This window comes from Falco punctatus (genome assembly GCF_963210335.1).
Source record: "Falco punctatus genome assembly, chromosome: Z".
NCBI lineage: Eukaryota > Metazoa > Chordata > Aves > Falconiformes > Falconidae > Falco > Falco punctatus.
Window position 1 is genome coordinate 56790101 of NC_137586.1, and position 17738 is coordinate 56807838.

The window sequence follows — 17738 nt, forward strand, 5'->3', positions numbered from 1 at the left end:
GCTTACCATTTTTACGTTACGTGTTTTCTACTTAAGAGAAAAAAGTAGATGTAAACCTTATAGTCTAAGCAATAACAATGAATTTTCAACCCTATTGATATAATCCTCACTTTTCTCAAGCCTTTATTTTTTGTGCAATGTTTCTTTACATTTCTTGAAAAAAAATAAAACTTATTCCTTAGGGAAAAAATGCCATACCTCTGATCCTTCTGCATTAAAATGATCCAACGCTTGTTTCCTCAATTCCCCTTTTATTGATCCATCAAGTCTCTAGAGAGATTGAACAGTGCAGTTAAAAAGTAATTCTTATATTCAAAATAACAGCAACTTGAATTTTCACCTGACAAAACCATTATGTGAAGGAAAAGAGTAATGCAACACTTGATGTAATTTTTTTAATTCACCTGTTTAATTTCAAAATACTACTTAGCACATAACAAGTGCTAGTCTTTCTAGAAAAAGAACAAATTTTCTTACATCTTTTCTTAACCAAAGTGGTAAAGATCACATATCACAAAACAGCTGAGGTTGGAAGGGACCTCTGGAGGTCAACTTGTCTAACTCCCCTACTCAGATGGGGACAGCTAAAGCAGGTTGCCCAAGGTCTTGTCCACATGGCTTTTAAATGTTACAGAGGATGGAGATTCTGCAACTTCTGGACAACTTGTTACGTTGCTCTGTAATCCTCAGAGTAAAGAAAATACTCTTGTATTCAAGATCAAAGCTTCATGGCTACTACTACCAAGATTCTTACCTGAAAGGGAAACTGACGATACTTCAGATATTCTGCTAGGATATCCAGCATCCTCACCATCTGTGAGAAAATCAGAACTCTGTTGCCACGTTCTCGCAGACGAATCAGTAGCTTGTCAAGAAGGATTAGTTTCCCACTGCTACGTATTAAATGCTACAAAAAGCAAGAAATATATATTACAAAGTAAGTTCATCACTAATACACATTGCAGTTGGTTAGACATTTGAGGTTTGCTTTTCTTTGTATTGCTGTTGAAAGGAAAAAAAAGGCAAATTCTGACATTCCTTAAGAATTTCATAGTTTAACACATGAATATAATATACAGTGTCTTAGAAGTTAAAAAAAGCCAACCAAAACAAAAACCCCACCAAATCCATATGACCATAAGACACTACTGCTATATAAATTTACTGGTATGCAGCATTAACTGAACATAAAAGTTTACTCTGATTTTAGTTTAGTTGATTCTAACTGAAATCAACAGAATTACTAACTCACGTATTTTTAAAAGAAATGCATTGTTCAGTTCCCTCTCAAAGTCACATCTTAACATCTCATCAAAACATGACTAAATGGGCTTAAAAACTTAACGAGTTGTGATGTAGGCCCAAGTCCTCATCTGCCAAGTAAAAAATAAAATTTGTTAACCAATAAAATATAACAATGAGAAAAAGCTATCTTGGTTCTACTTGCTCTTCATTTCCCATCTTTTGAAGAGAAATAGGTACTGCTGTTTAACTCCCTGAGTATTTTTAAAGAAAGCCCATCAATCAAGTTTCTCAGGCAAGATAAAGTGAGATAATTCTTGTTCGTGGTGCCTAACACTGTAACCCACCTAAAGCCTGTTAAGCCTTCTCAGCTCCAGTGTGAAATTTAGTGTTGAAAACATTACGTCCCTTTACGTGAAGATGCTTAGACAGAATTTGGGAGGATGCTAAATTCTGAGTTAGCTGCTTTTATTCTTTATGTCAGAAAGGAAGAGGACATTTGTCACCGCACAAACTAGTGGCTTTGAGAAGGTATTTAAATTACCAACTTGAAAACTTCCAGAAAAAAAAATAATACCATCTTTAAGAAACATTTGTGTTGGTATAAACTGCATCAACAACAGCAGCCTTATCTGTTGCTGTGCTTCTCAACAGTTTTAGTACAAATACCAGTTAACCTTAAAAAAAAAAAAAACAACAAAAACACACCACCAACAGAACAGACCATCTTTGGTAGTGATGGTAATTGTTTTCATCTGTTACAACAACAATGACAAAATCAGACTGAACTTTGGATGCTTGTTACTTTCATTTCTTTTCACTTCGGTTGTTTGCAGGCATACAGAGAACAATATTTGGCTATAAAAAATAATAAAAGCATTCTGCAGATGACATTCCGCTATTACATAGGTTGCTGGTGTATCACTGCCAGTCACATGCATTTCCACTCACATTACGTTTACCAGCTTAGCTGCTTCATTTCACTTAGGTTTAAAATAGGTCTTGAGCTTATTTTGCATGAAAATACACAACCTGTTTAAAACCGTTTTCTTTTTACTTTGATTGTAATTAAAATCAGTGACATTTAGTCAATTATCTGTCAATTATTTGGTTCAAATTAAGATATAAAAATCAAGTCACTTACCTGTAAAACCCAGGATGCACATTTTCCAGAGAACCTGTTTTTATTTAATACACTTCAGTAAGAGGTAATAAACTACCAGAGCACTTATATGTAAACATTGCAAATATGAAACAGAACTTTTTTTTAAAATTATTACTAAGAAGTGACATTACCTGTAAGGCCTCCTGTTTATTATAGAATTCATTATCATCTGGTGGCTTAATGAGGTAGCAATGGTTACAACACTTCTTGAGTTCCATCATGATGTTCAAAAAGCCCGAGGTACTGCCTTTTGAACCTTTACTGAGGGCTTTATAATTCCTAGTTAAAATCCACCTATGATATAAGATGTACAATGTAAGTAATTTCTAACCATATGTGGAAGCAACAGATGTAAGTTCTCAAAATATAAACAAGCTAAAGAAAAACAGCAGCTCCCAAATGAATGTAGAAACATGCCAAACTAGAGAAGCTACATGAATAGACATTAGACCAGTATTCTTAAGCCCCTGCAGCATAAAGTTTTACTGCTGTGAAATCCTAGAAGCCTCAAGTTCAAACTGCATTATAAAAACTATTATGCTTCCGTAAATTGCACATAGACATATCACTAAAACAGCACAATTTCTAAAAACTGTTGTTTCTTACTTGTAATATTGTTTCTGCAATGCACTCATTTCCATCCTCAGAATTTGCTCAACTTTAGCAGGTAAAGACTTTTCTACATCTTTTTTAACTCTTCTCAGCAGAAATGGTTCCAGTTCTTTGTGAAGACTTGCATAACCATATTCTCTCCCTTTGCCATGTTCCTCTTCAAAATCTTCCCAGGAGGAAAACCTTCAACATAATAGAAAATACGCACAAAACAGTGACATACTGCAACTGAAGCAGCAAAACTCAAGTAGAGAGATAACACAAAGAATGCATATAAATATATCACAAAAGCAAACACACATTTGGATTTCTTCCTCACTCCCTTCTGTTTAATTTATCCAATTTCTGAATTTTCATCTTACAAGAAATTCCAAATATTTTGACTGTAAATAGAGGAAGGGGATTTTCCAAAAACATTTACAGAATGAAAACTACTGAATTTTAACCTCCCCAGCTGAAACCCAACATTTCTCTTCTTCCACAAGGATACTCACTTAGATGGTTGCAGAACTTCCATTATTACATTTATCAAGAGCAGCACAAAAAAAACCCAGCTGCGTGGCTGGAAAGTGTGCAAGAGAATAAGCGACTACTTAATGTATGTTTTGCAGCTTCTATGGTCTAGCAGAAGCATAACTAACCTCTGCGCTAACAGCCTCGAAGAACAGACTATGATCCAATGAAGAATGGGTACTAGACCACAGTGTCTTTGCTCATAAGGTTCTGAAGAAGTCAGTACAATCCATAGCTCAAACTAGAGCTACAGCGCTTGACACCTACAATATGTCTGACAGGAATGTGCTTTCCACGCATGAGCTCTATTTTATCTTACATAGAAACAGAGGTCATAAAAGATAAGGTCAATGCAGTAAACTTACTGCATGCAAACCATATAGGAAAACCAGATATCTGACTGAGCTACAGGATACTGGGCATCTTGGTATAAAGTTGTTTTCAGTAACAGTATTAATAGAACATTTGCCATTCTATTTCCCAAGAGTAAATCCATACTTTTTTCCTCTTAGGCTAAGATGAAGCTTTTGGTCCAGGTTCTGAACCATACACCAATCCATCATTTTTGAGTTGCTAAAATCGAAAAAGTTGCTACCAGTGTTATTTATCAGGAGCAGCATGAAAAAAATACATGCATCTACTTTATATAGAATATTTAAATTACCTTTCAGTATGATCCTCTACTTCTATTGATTCTCAAATCACTACACTATTTCACCAAAATAAACCTGACCAAAAAAAATGTTAAAATGAGTCATGTAAAATTCCTTACTTTTCTGGCATGATGAAGTGCAACAAAGACCAGAGCTCTTTGAGAGAGTTTTGCAGAGGGGTTCCAGTAATAAGAAGACGATGGTTAGACTTAAAGTCTATTAAAGTCTTGTACAGAAGAGAGTCGTCATTTTTTAAACGATGAGCTTCATCAACTCCTATGAATGCCCAATTCAGACCACCAAGGAACGACTTAAAGAAATGGAGGAGATGGAACATTATACAAATAAACACGTTGCATAACTTCCCACATTTTATAATCAAGCTATAAACACCATCACTTCCTGGTTTGTTTTAATAACATATGGACTGCTATATGTTTTCATAACAATTATGGATTTTACATTTGTCAGATTCAATGAAAGGCTAAGCAAGCATCCTAAGAAAGCATAAATTAAGTTTAAAAGGAAAAAAAAATGGCCAAAAGTCTGACCCACATTGATTTTACGTAACAAAAAGAAAAAAAAAAATCACTATCGGTCTCTTCTTCCCAGCATGTACAACCAAACAAACCAAAAATGTTCTGTTTCCTGACGATCTATAAAAATTTCCATTTAGCATTAGAAGGCTCAACAATAACTCTGTGTACCACCACTATGAAGACAGTATTAATATATGTACACATACTACTGTATGCACAATAATAAAGGAAAACTATATGGGATTTCAGAGTTCTGTATCATGTTTGGGGTTAGGTTCTTTTCAGTTTATTGATGGTGGTCTGCAAAGAAGTAGAGCTCTTTAAGATGGGAGATAATTACAATAATGAGAATCCCAAGCAAACTGGAGAAAAAGAAGTGTTACTCACTTAAAGTAATGGAAAAAGGCTGAAAGCCTCACCACACACATAGAAAATGTAGAGGTGCTTAAAAAAATAAAACAAACCCCCCCACACACACACAAAAAAAAACCCCAAACCTAAACCATGCACTGTCATAGTTCCAGAAGAAAAGCTGTTACACCTTCCATAAATTTAATGGCCCACAACCAAGTACATGCAAGCCGAAAGACAGTTTTACACTGGCGAAATTATTTTTATCTCCCTGAAGTGTCATTACCTTATCCTTCAGCAAAATTTCATAGGTTGTTAGAAGTATGTTAAATTTTAATCGTTTGGTTTGTGGATGCATCCATTCATGAGTTCTTATCTACAAAAAGAATCAAATGAACTATAAGTCAAAGAAAAAACCAGTCTTGCTGACTGGGATGAATTTAAGTACTGCAGCAATATTAACGTTTAATGACATACAATAATATGATCACAAAAGAGAAGCACAACATATTAACATACACAAGACTGAACTTCCCACCTGTCTAAGCACTCCACAAATATTTTGCTTAGACTTCTGAATAAACAGCAAAAAACTTCTACAAAACAGTTTTTACTTTAATGGATAAGCTTACTAACATTCAGAACACACATTAAGAAAACAAACCAATCATCTTTCAGGAAATCATGACTGGCTTGCTTACCTATTTATTTTTACTATATACTCCTAAATAATCATGACAGACGATAATTTGTTTTCAAATGCAAGACCAAATTTTTAATCCTGTTCACTATTAAGCAGAAATGACATCTTCCACACACACTTTTATCAGATGAAAATCTAAGCTTTCAATTTGCATCTTAAATACATAGTGTTTCAGGAAGTATTTGCTCAGTCCTAACCAAAATATTGGAGATTAGCAGAGGATAGGAATATGAAGTGAGTCTTGTTTATCTACAGGCCTTTCCAATGATGGAGAAAAATACTTACCATGTTTCTGCTAGTTATATCTCCTAAGTAAACTACAGAATTCATCTGAGGAGCCCAAGTTTGAATCTCTCTTTGCCAAGATGTCAAGGTAGAAAGCGGCACAACCAGCAAGAAAGGCCCATACAACTGATGTTCATGAAACAGGTAGTTCAGAAAAGAAATTGTTTGTATTGTTTTACCCAGACCCATTTCATCCGCAAGAATACAGCTATTCCCTCTAAAAATAAAATAATAAAAAAAAAATTAGATTTAGGGGATATGTAATGAGGGAGAGGCATTGGAGAAAAAAAATTATTTTTTGAGCATAATGACCATTCCTACAAGTTTTCAAAATTTTGAAACTATACATCTTGAAGAAATGTATTTCCTTTGTTTTTCAATAAAAACAATTTCCAATTGCCCACCCCTACTTGAATTAAATTAACAAGATTAACAAAAAAGTTGCAAGCATTCCTCATGAGTCTTACTTTTAGAAGTGTAACATTTACGTTGACATTTCAGAAGAGTTTGCTTTGGATTTTCTGGCCTGAATGTTTTTAGGTTTGTTGTTCAAAAATATGACTTACCTCTACATGAAATTGAAAGCAAAGCAACAAAAAGCTTAGCTGTTTTTTGAGAACAGCCACGAAATTATAAGCTTTGGTACTACTTAGACCAAAAGCACTCCCCTCAGACCTCTACTTTGAGCTTACTTTATGAAACCCTCTACCTTCAAAGCAAAATACAGAAAAATCTATTTCAAACTTTTACAAATACTTACAGTTTACACACAGAAAAACTTATTTCAGACTGTACTTACTTGCACCATGAGTGAGCAAGCCAATTCAAACCATTTAACTGATAATCTCTTAACTCCAAACCTTCATGTCCTCCAATGTAGGATGGTTGCTTCTTTAATGCAACAAACCTTGGCCTCTGTTTTAGAACCTGTCAGAAGCAAATTGATCATCAGTCCTACTACTGACTGAAGTTACCAAAATGTCTTCCTACAGAAAAAAAAAGCAGTAGGGATCTGCTGGGTCACAAGTCTACTCTTCACGAATCAACGAAAACTAGGCCATATAAAAACACAAGCAATTTCCAAGTTGAAATTAGTTTGATTGCTAATATAAATTTCATAATAGGAGTGACATTGCCTCACTCAAGACTTTACTTTTAAAATAAACTACCATACTAAACAAGCCCATCTTTGAAAGCCAGTAAAAATGTAGGGGACTGGTATATACAAAAACCTACTCTTAGTAGTGATATTTTCCATATATATTACTATATATATTTATTAATATTCTGAACAACCTTCAAAAAATATTTCATAATATGTATCACCTCTCTGAATTCATATAAGACTTTCACATTTTAACTATCACTACTGATGTGGTGGCTTGAATCTGGCCAGCAGCTAAGCTGCCGTCCAGTTGCTTACTCACTCCCCATCCCAGTGGGACACGGGAGAGAACTGACAGAGTGAAAGTGAGAAAAACTTGTGGGTCAAAATAAACAGCCTATTGGGTGAAGTAAAAAACCCAACCAATCAAAACAAAACCCCACAACCAAAAAAAAAAAAAAAAACCAACACAAAAGTGACAGAAAGGGACTGACACGTTAATTTACCAGCAGACTGATGACCAGCAAGTGTCCAAGCAACAGCCACCTTCAAACCCCCTGCTCAGCCCACCCAGTTTTATTGCTGAGCATTGAATTAAATGGCATGGAATATCTCACGTGTTGCCAACACTGTTTAGGTCGGAAATGTAAAATACAGGCTGCTATGAAGAAAATAAACTCCATCCCAGCCAGACACGGTACAACTCATTTTAAATCCATTGCAAATTACATACTCACCTTGCAATCCTTAAAGGGAGTGGTCTTGGACTGATTTCTGCTAAAGTACTCATCAATGCGTGCCTGAAACTTTTTGGCAATGAGAGCACCATCTTCCCAGCTACATTCTGAATAAGGCAGACCTTGCCATTTACAATAGTAGTCTGGATAACCAGCTGCTGATTTCTGATTTGAATGAGCTGCAGAAACGCACCAGAGATGTCTGATCAGCATTTTACTTCTGTATCTTATGAACACACTCATTTTGGGTAATAAGACAACATAAGCTAGCTGCATAGCTCAGACCCAACATCTTTTCTCTTTACCTGAAGTTTTGTTTTAGACTGAAAAGTTAGTGATACTTACATTCCAAACAAATGCAACATACAAGCAGTGAACATGCAGAATTCTCAACAGTTTTCTGTCTGCAAGTTTGTAACATACCAATTATTCTTTCCACTATCTGATACTGTTTATGGAGATCATCTGTAAGCTCCTGCTGGCAGTTATAATATTCCACATCTTCTGGAGAAGCATTTTTCAGCCTGTAATGGGAATTAATTTACAACACTTACTACACTTTATAGTTCTAAAATTAAGAAAATTTGGCAACTCTAAAGCTCCAAATGTAAGCATCACAAGAATGTTGCTTAGAGAGCTTCTTTTAAGGGACAACATAGAAATTCCTACTATAAAATTGTTGAATCTGGCCTAGGTTCTTCATCGTAAATGACTGAGAATGCTTATCAAGAGACACAATTACTACGGCTACAGGTAGTACTAATCATACAGCTAATTCAGCATACCTATTCTCAACAATAAGTAGTGCACTTTACAGAAATTTTTCATGGAACAGTATTCAGCGTGGCTCACTATTAGAATCCCTATAATTAAGTTGCTAAAAATTCCACCAGTATGCATTGATTATACTAAACATACTAATAAAACTGAACACTGAAAAGGTGACTTTAAAATGTATGAGTTTCTTCAGGCTTTTGTTCTCAGGCTTGAACCTCAGGTTTAAGCCAAGAAAACTGAATTCTTCAAAGTAATCTCAAATGGCTAATGCATCAAGAAAACATTCACCTCTGCAGCAGTTCCTGAAGAACTCTGATCAAACTGTAACAACAAAATTAGTAAAAGGTAAAATTTATTATTTAAACACTACCCATCTTGACAAAACTCCATTTATAACACACACTAAACTCAGGTTCAGACTATTATCTTAGATGAACAATTTAAGGAAGCTTCAACTTTTAAAGCTTTTGTCTTACTGTTGCGTAGAGGCTTGAAATTATGCCCTCAAAAACAGGTAACAGGTCTCAGAAACACAACAGAACACCTACATTGTTACAAACTAAGTAACATGGAAGTCTACATAAAAATATTCACCATCGTTTTGTTTCCTGATCCTTTTTCTTATAGTTGTCCAGCTTCTTCATTCCTTTAACATTTTGTTGCTTCAGAGTTTCCTCAGTTTCCCAAGTGTTATGGATATGTGACCAACCTTTCCATTTAATAAGATACTGTATTTCTCCTGGCTCCTTTGACTTTTCAAACCCAGCATTTGGGTCACCATCTGCCTCAACTGCATAGATGGTAGTTGCAGCACCCGTGGCTGAGAAAGAAACAACATCGTAAGCCTTAATTAAGTGTGCATTGTTAGAAGTTAACCAGTAAGAAATGTAGTGTAGAAAGCAATTACTGCTACTTTTGACTACTGTCTACAGATCTCTTGTCATTACTCTTATTTGAGCAGTTATGTAGATATGTTAACACATGCATAAGTAGTTTAAAGAGAATGAGAAAAAGCAACCAAAGCTTCTGCACCTAATATACAAGATCTTATCCTTCCACATGAGAACTCTGGTTGCATTTCTAGTTTTTAAAGTCATCACCAGGAAATGATCCACTAATGGTGCTTGTTGTCTTCTGTTGCATTACTCTCATCTCTGAGCATACAAAAGACATCTGACATTATGCTTGGTCAGTCTTGACACATCAATAACTTACTACTAGGGATACTACAAATATATTTCTTCCTATACATGTTTTACTACTTTTTCTGCCTTTGTTATATTAACCAGAAAAAAAGTTAATTAAGTGCAGCCTGTATCACAGCTGAAGCATACTAGCAGTGGGAAACAGGCTCATTTCTGTGAGGACAGCCAGGTAAGAAAATGAGCCCAGCAAGCTGCTGGGGGCAGATAAAGCCACTGAGAGCGGCAACAGCAAAAGACAGCAAAAACAACACCATCTGGGCAGGAAGCTCAGTTCCAAAGACTCTGACCACAACACACTACGTATTGGAGCAGGATACACTAGAATTCAGGACAGCATGGAGAAGAAAGTTGAGAGGAAGAAGAGCACAAGTTCTGAGATGGGTCAGAATGTTTAGACATTAGGTATAAATAATGAGGAAGGGTAGCTCTGAAGTGCAAGGGGCATACCGTTTGGGTGGGGTTTTTTAAGTGTGTTTATTTTTCTCATTAGAATCCTCATTTGCAGACTCAAACCCATAAGCAGAACTGCTAGACACTGCATCCCATTGCTACTGGAAATATGACATGCCTACCGCTATTCACAAACTACTTTTAAGAGTTCACATGCAAATGCACCACTGAAATGTTAAATGCATTTTGTAGTCATTGCACTGTCTGAGACAATCTGTAAAGCAGTAACTGAAATCATAATCTCAGTGGCCCAGCCTTGACACCACCATCTTTCAAGGTTCAGGTTACTAGTCAGCTCTCCTATCTAGTCCACCTTCTCCACGCCACTGTATTTTATACCAATAAAGTATCATTAAACTGTGCAAACAGTGCCGTAACAATATGGTATGCATTTATGCAATACAGATCTATCTTCCACTTAATTTTTATTTTCTACTTGGGTATGCAATTCTACATTCTACTTTACAACACTTAGAAGGGACTTTAGAAAGGAACATCCTTATTAATATGAAAGATGAAACAAGATGACTTTTTGGTAATTTTAGAAGTATTGCTGTTTATAAACCTCACAGGTTACCTACAGCTGAGAACATTTGCTGATGTTGCACTATAATGCACTCCAGGATCTTAAGAACACACACAAAAAAAAAAAAAAAAAGAAAAATTAAAAAAAAGAACCTCCTTTTCGGCCAACTCGACTATCCATGAACTTCTCTATAGTTTCAAATTCATCTTCTTCAGGTTGTGGGACATCTTCTCCACAAACTTCCAGCAAATCATCAGAATCTGTCTTGGTTTCTTCAGCTTCTTTGTAACTAATATTGACTGTTGCCTGGCGACGAGCTCCCCTCTTATCATAATCATCATCATCATCATCATCCTCCTCCTCTTCCTCCTCATCATCCTCTGATGAATCAAGTTGCCTCTTTTTTGGTCCTGCATTCTTTTTCCCACTTTTTGGCTTAATTCTTTAAGACACAACAAGTATGACACAACAATGATGTTTCAACAGGGACAACTATATCTTCTGTATTGCTTTCTGAATACATATATTTCATGAATGCTCAGTTACTCCGCTTTCAGTTAAAGCAGACAGGAAAAGGTATTCATGAGAAAGCATCACTAAATTAACACCTTATGTAGCTTTAAAAAAAACTATTCTTTTTAATAAGCATTGATATTTTCAATCACATATATAGTGATAGTAAATACTCAATTGCTTATTAGAAATAGTACCAGAGGATCCAAATGCATGACTTCTTACCTGCTTGGAGGTTTACGGCTTTTGACCTTGTTTTTTGGCTCATAGTCAGATTCACTCTCTTCACAACTGCTTTTGTCCCTATCTTCCTCTGATTCAGAATCGGAACCAGTTCCCGATACTGACCCTGATCCCGACATTTGCCAGTCTTCACTGTACATATTGAAAGACAAAAGAGTAACGTACATTGTTGTTTGTTTGTTTCCAAATCAGCTATTCATCCACAGCATATCTGCTGTGATTTCAACATTCACAGAAATAAAAATCTTGTAAAAGTTATTTTAGTTGATGATATAGAAAACTGTCATCAATGAATAACAGATAAATAAAAATGCCCAATGGCTTCAAAGGGAGTTGGACAAAGTTTTCTGTTATCAAGAGGTAGATTTCAAATCAAAAAAAAACCCAAAAACCTGGATTGCTATTTAAATTTCAGCATGAAGAAATCAGTTAATAGGACATTAAGAAACCAAAGCATTTAACAAGTCTAACTTGAAAGATACATATTTATCAGAACTTACACATGATCATATCATAAAGCCCTGTCATGTTATATTCTGGAGAGACCCATGTTGTCTAATGCCTATAGGCCCTGTGGCCCATGTGAAGAGCCAGCAACTTTGGCATAGGAAACAAAAAACAATAGACGCAGAATTGACAAACGTCCAGAAAAACTTGAGTTACAGCAACCTGTGAGTGGCACTGGCTCCCAACAGCTCCCTCCCACTAAGCTCCAAAATCAGTGTTTCACAACCAGGCAAGGTACTATGAGTAAGACACTTGTGACTGAGCAGCAGGATCTCCTTGTTCCTGCTTCACTGAGATCTTCTACTTTGCAACAGGAAAGATATAACCACTGATGAACAGTATCTTGCCTCAAATTCTGACTTTATATAGGCAAACTTAATAGCTTCACAAAAAAGAAAGGGAAAAAAAAAAAGTCTGGTATGCGTTACTGAAACATCTGTAAGTCTTTATACTAACACCAGGTTTAGGTCTGGGTGACCAAGGCAGCAGAGCAGTAGTAATATTCAAAGCTGGAATATTACCAAGAAATCTATTCCTTAAATTTACAATCAGAAGGTCTAGGAAACATTGCTTTGATTCCTCTCTTCTTCTCTCTTTTCTGTCTTTCAGGACATTGGGTCATGGAGGAAACAACATTTCCATTGTTCCAGTCATCCAAAACTGACAGCACGTGGCCAATGGTACAGAACATCTTACTAATATAATTCTTCTGCAAACAGTAAATTAAAAAAATACTAACATAAATCCATCACCTGTATTAATTTGGAAATACGAAAAACAGATATAAAGCACCAGCCTCTAAGGCTTGATCATGTACCAAGTTACATATTGAGCAATCTCTGAATTGCATGTCAGGTAACAACTGCAGACATACTTGTTCAGAAGAGCCATAGGACAAAAATTCATGCACTGGATATATGAAGTACTTTGGTTATGGATTCCTAGACTTAAATATCTTCCTGTAATGGAGTATGCTATTAGATGCAATCAAATTCTTAACAAAAGACTCTGATTAACAGCTCATTGCTAGCAAAGTACCACTTTGCATAGCACTTTTTTCTTTTGCACCCCCACCTTTTTCTTTTTTGTTATCTACCATTTCTTTAAGATATATTGACAACCCTGAACACTGGAGGTGATTCATGAACTTGGAAAAAATGAATGATAGAACTGATCAATTTCTACACACCACTCACAAAAACACTGGTCATTGACTCTCACTGCCACAATAACAACATATAATCCTTTTCACAAACCTTTTGATTTATCATTTAGAAGGAGTTTATTTGCAGTTCTTTGTTAGTAAATAAAGTTAATTACTATGTCCAAGGGGGGAAAAAAAGCAAAAAAACCCCACCCAAAATAATTTGGCATTATCTAAGGGATTCTGATTTAAATTTGTTGTACGACAACCTACTTAAATGGTTTCCGATTTCTACAAGAACTTTTAGGGAGGGCCTTCAGCTCAAAAATAAACTGCAACAAAGTCTTTTAAAAATAAAAACACCGATGACTTTTTAGTAGAGCCTGTAGCAACAGGACAACAGGTAATAGTTTTAAATTAAGAGGGTAGATTTAGATTAGACATTAGGAAAAAATTCTTTACTGTAAAGGTTGTGAGGCACTGGAACAGGTTGCCCAGAGAAGTTGTGGATACCCCATCCCTGGAAGTGCTGGAGGTCAGATTGGATGGGGCTGTTTGAGCAACCTGGTCTAGTGAAAGGTGTCCCTCGCTGTGGAAGGGGGGTTGGAACTAGATGATGTTTAAGGTCTCTTCCAACCCAAACCATTCTATGAATTTATGATGAATGTTTTTGAACAATACTGCAGACTTTTGCTCAGAAATTAATGATATAGGTGTTCCTTTGAGAGTTTATTTTAAACATCCCAACACATTTCAAAAATTAGGAATACGAGATCAAGATGAATTTAAAAAGGAACTTGAACTTTTCATATCTGGAGAAATGAAGCACGTATTATAAGCATATGTCACTATGATGAAAAAATTTTGTGGTATTACTTGGGAAAGTATCTTACTCTTTATGTTTTTTCTTCTTGGTTTCACTGGATGAGTCATCTGGAGAATCTTCACTACTTGATGAGTCCTGGAGGTGATGAAAAAAACCCAACAATTCATTATCACAAAAAGAATGAAGTACTTCTTACACTAAAAGGTAAATCAGCTCCCACTTTCAAATTGGAGGCATATTGCTCATGTTTTACCCTCTTCATCCCCCACAATGTAGCTGTTAATGCAGAATGAGATAAATACTGCTGTTGTTTTTGTATTTATTCATCTATGAATACATTGTGCTAGCACAGCTCTAGAGAACATCACAAAAAAAAAGTCTTAAAAAAACGCCATTGTGCCTACATAAAAACAGTCATGATTTAAGTTGTGCCAAGTTAATCAAGGTGATGGCTCTATCAATATCCTAATAAAATATCCCACCCTCAGGGGCTTTCTCACCTTCCATATGCTTTCACATTTAAACACCAGTTTAAGAAAACTTTGAGAATAGAATGTTTCTTCTTTCTCTGTGCTCAAAGAAAAAACCCTCTTAAAATTAGATTTCCTAAAACCAATCTCATTGGGATTAAGTTTAAATTTAGATTAAGTTTTATGCTGAAAAAATCTTTCAGAAGCAGTACTTAAACAACAGCTGTAAATTAATGTTTTAATGATAAGTGATTAACCTCAGTGTTTAAGTTTTAATGATGAGCTGCTAAACGAGACAAAAATCAGAAATCCAACCAAAGGAGTATGACTACACTACACAGATTTTGTAATGGGAAAAAAAACCAAACTGCTTTATAAATAAAATCCATTTCATAGTCACTAGTGTCCTTAAAAGATCTTCCTACTGCACAAAGTCAACATTTCCTTAGTCTGTAATGCAGGTTTTAAAATACCTAAAATACACATGTCATTCTTAAACCATGAAAATTCTTTTGTAGTAACTGTTACAAATCTGCAAAAATGTAGTTTTCTGCTCCACACAGGATTTTTGAAAACCACAGCAGCTACCTTTATACAGAAACAAGTTAAAAAAATCTTAATAGCATTTTTAACTGTCTTTACCAAACTGAAGAAGCCAAAAATACAATGTAAGTCAGTACTGTGTGGCTTGAAAATTTTGTCCATACCTCACAGAGTATCTACCTAAAAATATCACATACCTGAAGGTGCTACAATTTTGGCACAACTCACTTGAAGATAAGTAACTAAAGTTATTTTTACTTTTCATATAAAAATGTCAGTTATTTGACGTTAATTTTATAGACTAAACACAGACTTTACACACTTAGGCAATGCAACTCGGCAGTGCATCATTTTATTCTAACATATGAGCCAATGAGAAGAGCATATTCACATCTTAAGTCTAAATTATGTTATTCACCTCTTCTGAACCACTGTCTGATGAGGCTGTCTTTTGTTGTTGCTGTTGTTTCTTCAGTACTGCCGATCTTTGCACAGCAAGTATACTTGGACTAGACTTCCAGAACTAAAAAGGAATAGTGATGCAAGGGTCAGTTAACATAGTGGAAGTGTCTCAAATTTACTACATATTTACTTTTCCTGAGTTAGCATCACTGATATTGATTTTATCAATTACATTATCACTACAAATCAATACTGCATGCACAAATATCAGATAGCTTTTTAAGATTTCTGCAGGACAGAATGTTATATAATAATTACCATGACAATTTCTACATCATGTTTAACAACAGCAGGTATTGTTAAGGTAAAACATTTATGAAGTAGATTTTTAAACTGACCCAGAAAAACCCAATCAGACCACCGTGCTGGTATGTTTTTGTTTCATACAGTAATACTGAAGTACATGAACAAAAATATGGCAGAGATTCCTTAATGATCTTCAATTTTTGTGGTAACTAATGTATGACTAACTTTGTGGTTTAACCCCAGCCAGTAACTAAGAAACACACAGTGGCTCACTCACTCCCTGCCCCCTAAGAGGGATGGGGAAGACAATCAGGAAGGAATGTGAAACTCGAGGGTTGAGATAAGAGCAATTAAATAATTGAAATAAAATAAAAACAACAATAACCTTAATAACAATTATAATCAAAAGGAGGGAGAAGGGGAGAGGAATGAAATTCAAAGGGAAGAGAGAAAAAAAAACAAGTGCTGCACAATACAATTGCTCACCACCCACTGATCAGTACCCAGACAGTTCCTGGGCAGCAATCCGCAGGCCACAGCCAACTCCCCACCACCACCACCCCGTTTATATACTGAGCATGATGTCCCATGGTATGGAATATCCCTTTTGGCCAGTTCAGGTCAGCTGTCCTGGCTGTGTCCCCTCCCAATTTCCCGTGCCCCTCCAGCCCTCTCGCTGGCAGGGCCTGAGAAACTAAAAAGTCCTGGACTTGGTATAAACATCACCTAGCAAAAAGTAAAAACATCAGTGTGTTATCAACAAATCCAAAGCACAGCACTGCACCAGACACTAAGAAGAAAATTAACTCTACCCTAGCTGAAATAGCACACTTCCATAAAAATGGTCTGCCACTCCAGCTAAATTCATGCAACACAGGAGAGTGCAGGTAATTTTGGCCTACTGGATATAACAGATTTCTAAACATCACTTTTTCCTGATTTTAGCTGATTTACTGACAAAAGAAGCCAACTGTATGTAAGCTTGAAATTTTACACAATCATTTATTGATACATTTATTGAAATTAAGCATTAGAGAAACAACATAAGAAGTTGAATTTCAGAAATAAAAACACTATGCGTGCTTTTTGTCTTCCAGAAGTTTCAGTAAATTAGTGTATGCTTCTGCACAATGCAATTTAGGTAAGCATTTAACTCAAAATACTTACAAATGTTAGGATTTTATAAGTGTCAGTTCAAGCACTTACCCGTGATAAACTTAGCTCCATGTTTAAAACACCTAAGCACGTGCATTCACTAAGCCAAGCAAGTTAAAATCTAATCAAAAACACTTCACTAACTATTTTTTGGGGGTTTTAAATGAAAACTGTTCTTGAAACTAACTGCACAGAAATATTGTTCTAATATTTTTTCCCCCACGAAGGGTTCATTTATATATTCTGTTTACCTCAGATCCATCAACTTTTGGTGGTTTAGCTTGAATTTGTTTCTTCTCTCTAGATGTGTCAGACTCTGATTCTGACTGAGTGCCTGACTCTGAACCAGAGTCAGAGTCACTGCTGCCTGACTGGCTGCTGCTTCTGTCACTACTGCTTCCAGAGCTTGAACCAGATCCAGAGCCTGATGCTGACCCGGAATCGTCATCTGATCGGCTGCAATGAGAAGTTAGTAAGATATTACACAACTGCCAAGGTAACAGATTAAAAGAAAAAAGCTGCCTTAGATTTCACCTATAATTCAATGGTTAAGTCAGACCAGACAAATGGATGCAGTCACTTAAGTTGAGATTAATAATGTTAAAAATAAACAAGGAATTATCAGATACTCTTTATGAAGCTTTAAAAAACAAGATAAAGCAGGAACATTCAAATTTATACTGAGAAGTCAAGCAAGGGAAATAAAAGTGATAAAAATGTTTCTTACCCATGCAAACTTTCTACCTCATAATGTTTGTTTAGTTCC

The 17738-nt window shown here is 35.6% G+C and overlaps 1 protein-coding gene across 13 annotated transcripts in view; it reads right to left on the reverse strand.

The window, feature by feature from the left end:
• Window positions 1-17738, reverse strand: part of CHD1 (chromodomain helicase DNA binding protein 1) — a 63070-nt gene that overhangs the window by 31396 nt on the left and 13936 nt on the right. For 12 of the 13 annotated variants that reach the window (XR_013924933.1, XR_013924934.1, XR_013924935.1 and 9 more), the window contains 16 exons: window positions 17224-17428; window positions 15528-15632; window positions 14164-14231; window positions 11602-11751; window positions 11016-11305; window positions 9277-9502; window positions 8329-8429; window positions 7906-8084; window positions 6863-6990; window positions 6064-6280; window positions 5362-5451; window positions 4305-4495; window positions 3014-3202; window positions 2539-2701; window positions 755-907; window positions 199-270 (listed from right to left, as the gene is read on the reverse strand). Coding sequence is in view for 10 of the 13 variants with exons in the window: in XM_080372448.1 (XP_080228574.1) it covers window positions 199-270; window positions 755-907; window positions 2539-2701; window positions 3014-3202; window positions 4305-4495; window positions 5362-5451; window positions 6064-6280; window positions 6863-6990; window positions 7906-8084; window positions 8329-8429; window positions 9277-9502; window positions 11016-11305; window positions 11602-11751; window positions 14164-14231; window positions 15528-15632; window positions 17224-17428 (2527 nt within the window). In the remaining 3 variants the exon portion in view is untranslated. The remainder of the gene's footprint in view (window positions 1-198; window positions 271-754; window positions 908-2538; window positions 2702-3013; window positions 3203-4304; window positions 4496-5361; window positions 5452-6063; window positions 6281-6862; window positions 6991-7905; window positions 8085-8328; window positions 8430-9276; window positions 9503-11015; window positions 11306-11601; window positions 11752-14163; window positions 14232-15527; window positions 15633-17223; window positions 17429-17738) is intronic. The other variant, XM_080372446.1, reaches the window with a different exon arrangement.